The sequence below is a fragment of the Corvus brachyrhynchos genome, unplaced genomic scaffold (assembly GCF_000691975.1).
Source record: "Corvus brachyrhynchos isolate BGI_N302 unplaced genomic scaffold, ASM69197v1 scaffold245, whole genome shotgun sequence".
Classification (NCBI taxonomy): Eukaryota; Metazoa; Chordata; class Aves; order Passeriformes; family Corvidae; genus Corvus; species Corvus brachyrhynchos.
In genome coordinates, this window is record NW_008238988.1 from 6113252 (window position 1) to 6118387 (window position 5136).

The 5136-nt window shown below is 50.8% G+C and overlaps 1 protein-coding gene across 1 annotated transcript in view; it reads left to right on the top strand.

The window, feature by feature from the left end:
• The first annotated feature begins 6 nt into the window (after positions 1-6).
• Positions 7-5136, top strand: part of DNAAF2 (dynein axonemal assembly factor 2) — an 11971-nt gene continuing 6841 nt past the window's right edge. Inside the window, exon 1 of the mRNA XM_017738933.1 lies at positions 7-318. Within this exon, the coding sequence (XP_017594422.1) occupies positions 10-318 (309 nt within the window). The 5' untranslated portion in view covers positions 7-9. The remainder of the gene's footprint in view (positions 319-5136) is intronic.

Consider the following 5136-nt stretch of genomic DNA (forward strand, 5'->3'; position numbering starts at 1 on the left):
CCCAGCGAGATGCCCCCGTGCCCTCCCTTCCGTGCCCGGCAGGACGAGGCGTCCCTCACGCTGCTCCTGCTCGTGCCCGGCATCCAGCCCCAGAGCCTCCACGGGGCCGTGGGCAGCCACCACTACAGCCTCAGCTTCTGCACCGACAGCGGTGCCTTCGCCCTGTTCCTGCAGTTCCCTCCCGCAGCCAGGCTCGTGTCCCCCGAGAGCAGCGTCAGCGTCTCTGCCCACAACGCCGTGGTGGGGCTCGCCAAGGCCCCCGGCAGCACCGGGCTCTGGGAGAAGTTCAGCTTCGGCCTCGACCCCTCAGCTCTGCAGGTAACAGTGGCACGTTCGGGGTGCCACCCGCCCCGAGTGCCGCTGCTGGGTGTGGCTGCTGTTTGTTTGAGCGGTGTCTCAGGGAGGTGTGAGGGTGAGTTCAAAGCTGGTCGTGACGGAAGCTGATTCCTCCGAGAGATGCTCCCGGATGTCAGTGCAGTGACCTGATTTGTGCGAGTCTTGTACGAGCAGCTCCAAGGTCACACCATGGAGCTGACACCTTCATCCTTGGAATTGGAATGACTTCTGCCTCTCATACAAATTTTTTTCTGAGGGAAGTTCTGGTGATGAATGAAAACGTCGCCTATGTCCTTTTATGTCCTTAGTGTTCACTTTTAAAGCCCTGTACATTGCTCATGCAGCCTGTTCACACGAAGAAAGATCTTTATGATACACCAGATTTACACACGTGTGCATACAGTGTCAGGAATTGTAGGGGGAGTGTCCCTGCGTCCGTATTTTGGGACAGAATTCCCATTTACAGCCACAGGAACCCCCATTAGTTCAACCAGAGCAGAACAACAAACAGCAGCTGTGAACTGTCCCAGTTTGCTGGGGTAAATCTTCATCTTCTCTGTCTGAATATGATTCTAGTTTAGTATTTTATAATTTTATGGTTGCTGGTCTCCCGTGATGGGAGAAAGTGGGGTGGCTGCATCCAGGTGACAGTGCCTGCTGGGAGCTGGCAGTGTCCCCAGAGGGATGCCCACCTTGTGACACTCTCTGTCCAGAGCCGCTCACACAAGTTTTGTGGAGAACCACATTACTCTGTGAGCTCAGATTTTCAGACAGTTTCTCATGAGCAGGGATTAAAGTTGCACAGTTCTTGTGTAACCTTCCAGCCATGGGATTTGGAGTTTGGCCTGAGTTGAGAGCAATAAAATCCTCTGCAGTTTGGATCACGTGCAGTGGGAATGCAAGTCCAGGAAGCTGGCAGGCTTCAAGTGTATCCACTGGGATAGACTTGGCTTGGAGCAGCTTAATTGCTCCATCCCTACAACTAGAAATAACTTGTGCATGATTTTGAAAGATATTTATCCAATTAGTGTTTGCGCAGCTGAAACCACATTTAATTTCCCATTTAGCGGCCGCACACCTTTTACAGCAGCAATTCCTGTGAAGCAGGAGCTGATCATTTCGGGGAAGTATCAAAGATGATGAATTTATGGAGAACCACCCACGCTGAGCTGTTTGCAGAGCATTTCCTTTGCTTTTACCAGAGCAGGAGCCTGCAAGTCTGTTCAAGTGGAGCCGCAGAACGCTCAGTGCTGCTGTTCAGTGCTGTGATCTGGCACTGGCTGCTGCTGCTGCCACGTCAGAAAAGCCACTGTGTAAACTCCTGCCTGTTTTCTGTGCAGGTACAGAGACTGCCCAGGGCACTGGTGGATTCACCATCCCTGGAAATGCTCAAAAAACCTGCGGATGTGGCACTTGAGAACATGGTTTGCTGGTGAACATGGTGGTGGTGCTGGGTTGGTGGCTGCACTAATAGTTGGAAGTTTGGTCTATGGATTTGTTACTGCAAGTGGAGGAACATTTTGTGATTGAAAGTTGTTAAAAGGCCACCCAGTAATGAGATTTTGGCTTTGTGAGTTATAAAAAACCCTCGAATGTGCTGATTTTATTATATATTGCAAAATGTTTTGGGTGGAGTAGGAGAAAGAGATTGGGCATTAGTCATCAGCTTCCCAGCCATTCATTCACAGCAGTCTCCAAGAGATTCTCCTGGCCTCCAGTCATTTTGGACACTGGGCCTGCAAATTGAAGCAGGAGAAATAAACTTGAAGTCATTTGTCCTGTTTGCTTTTTTTTAATCTGTGCTATTTCCCCCAAGTGCCTGAGAGCTGCACTTGCTCAGAGTGAAGCGAGAAAAATGAATATTTAATTAGAGCCACTATTACATGCTGCCTTGTGGCCATTATTTGTTCCTGGTCGCTTTTCTTCTACTTATGTTGATGTCTCCAATTTGTCTGATGCCACCTTGGGGGTTTTTCTGCCTTGAGTCTCGTTCTATAAATCAGAGCTGTGCCCTGAGACCCGGAACGAGTTGCATCAGTCATTGCAGAGTGCACAGAGCAGTGCCCTGTCAATGCCTTCAGGGAGCTTTGGGGGCTGAGGCGAGCAGGAATTTTATCCTGCACCTCCCAATCTGCTTGTTGGTCATCTCCTCTCCCACAGCAGCGCTGCCAGAGGATAGTGCCTGGCAAAAGGGAATCATGGAATGGTTTGGGTTGGAAGGGATCTTAAACCTCATCCAGTTCCACCCCTGCCATGGGCAGGGACACCTTCCCCTATCCCAGGTTGCTCTAGGCCCTGTGTTTTTAACAGCTATGGAATTCCTACTCTGCTCTATTCTGGGAAGTTGCTTCTTGCTGGAGACCCAGGGTTGCTGTGTTGTTCCATGGAAGAGATTCCTCACTGGGTTAGTTCAGAGTCTGCCCCTCATTGGTAGCTCCTGCCACGGTGGCTGTTCAGTGCCCTGTGAGGCTGCCTGCCCAGCTCATTCCCATCAACTGCCAATTCCTTCTTGGAAGTTGGTCTGATCCACATATGAGTTGAGCTTGTCCTTAGAACACCATGCTTGAAACAGAACTTCAAGGGCTGCTTTTCCTTTTGTAGTGAGCTGTGGCTGAATCCCCGTGCTGGAAGATGATCTATTTAGAGCTCAGTTTCCATAGATGCTGAGCAGTTGGCATTCCCACCCCAGCAAGTGCCTCTTTTCAGGAAATCTTTACAGTGCCCTGGTCCTCCCTGGACTTTAACTGAGTAGTTTCACTCCTTGGCTAAACCATAATGTCCACACTGCAGTTGGACTTGATGATCCTGGAAGTCTTTTCTGTCTTAATGATTCTATGACTTATTACGGTGACTAGAAATCCTATAAAAATAAAGATTCCAGAACTTTGGATGTCGTGGGCTTAGGGTCACGTATTTCAGGGGTTTTAAAGGCATCTTTTGTCACTGCCCTGGTGCTCAGTCACTGCACCAGAGACCACAGTGCTGATCCTTCTGAAGGGCTTGCTCCAGGCCCTGTTCTTCCTGGAAACAGAGCCTCATGACCTGAGGAAGCTGCCTGATTTCCCCACTGCTCTTTGCCTCCAAGTACCAGCCATGGGCTGTGCTCCCTCCATTACTCTTCACTGCAGTTCATCTGCTATAACCTTCTTTACCTTTTGCTTAGATCCTGGGAATTCAGGCCTAGGAAACTCCTGCATCAGAGAGCTCCTCTTCATTTCCAGACAACACAGCCTGGGGAGAAAATGATGAAGGAAGAATGGTTGGGAGTTAAATAACCATTAATAAAATTTGTAAGCCTGCCAGGCAGGGTTTCTGAGAACATGTCCCAGTGTGTCCTGGTTTATGGTAGTGCTGGAGCTGGGCAATTATGGAAATTGTGCCTTTGGAAAGCACTGTCTTGGAATGTTTGGCTTCCTGGGGTTAAAGGCTCGATTCCTAACAGGAAAAAAGAGCAGTTTTCTGCGGGTGTATGGAGCTACTGAGACTAGGGGGCTCAGTTCTCAGAGCATGTGAAACACATTTGGCAGATAATTCATTCTGCCAGCAGTTTTGGGGTCGTGTCTGTTCATTTTCATGGGGTTAGAAAAAGACTGGTTCATGCAGGAATTCCCTTTCAGGCCGATTCACACCCTTCCTGCCCTTCTCAGAGGCCTGGAATGGGTTTGTTCAGAGGATGTGTGCTCAGTCCCCTGATCAGTGCTTCCCACCGGGTACCCCTTGCTGGGCAGGGAATTGCAGCCAGCCCATCCCTTTCCTAAAAAAAACCTTGTCAGATCTTATGGAGAATATTAGGATTTAACTCACGTAAACCCCCCTGGGGCTCCAGGGAACAGCAGGGAGCAGAGGAAAACAGAGGAAATATTTCCTCTGGTTTCCTATGCATTGCTTTTTTTTAACATTTACAGGCTGAAAAATATTATACGAAACATTCCTGAGGAGTTCATGGCTGGAGCTAAGTCTGAGTTATGCTGTGTGTGAGGGATCCAAATGGGAATTGCTCAGAGATAGGGAAGTTTTGTTTAACTTTTCTGGGAGTGTTGAGGCCTCCACGCAGGATGTTCTACATGGATGTGATTTTTCTGCTTGGCACAGCCACCAGCGCCTGGTGAAGGAGATCCTTTGGAAGCTCCTGGTGCTTTTTCCTTCAGAAAGCAGCTGGTAAAAAAGATGTGGAGATGTTGGAGCAGGTACAGAGAGGCCATGGAGATGCCCCAGGGGCTGGAGCCCCTCTGCTCTGGAGCCAGGCTGGGAGAGCTGGGAACATTTGCCTGGAGAAGGGAAGGCTCCAGGGAGAGCTCAGAGCCCCTTGCAGGGCCTGAAGGGGCTCCAGGAGAGCTGGAGAGGGACTGGGGACAAGGCCTGGAGGGACAGGACACAGGAAATGGCTTCCCAGTGCCAGAGGGCAGGGATGGATGGGAGATTGGGAAGGAATTACCTCCCTGGGAGAGTGGAGAGGCCCTGGGACAGGGTGCCCAGAGCAGCTGTGGCTGCCCCTGGATCCCTGGAAGTGTCCAAGGCTGGGCTGGATCAGCCCAGATGACCTTATCCCATCCTCTTTTGGTGGCACTTAATCATCACAGAATCCTAGAATAGTCTGGATGGGAAGGGACATTAAAGCTCATCCAGTTCCACCCCTTCCGTGGGCAGGGACACCTCCCACTGTCCCAGGCTGCTCCCAGCCCCAATGTCCAGCCTGGCCTTGGACACTGCCAGGGATCCAGGGGCAGCCCCAGCTGCTCTGGGCACCCTGTGCCAGGGCCTGCCCACCCTTACAGCCAGGAATTCCTTCCCCATCTCCCA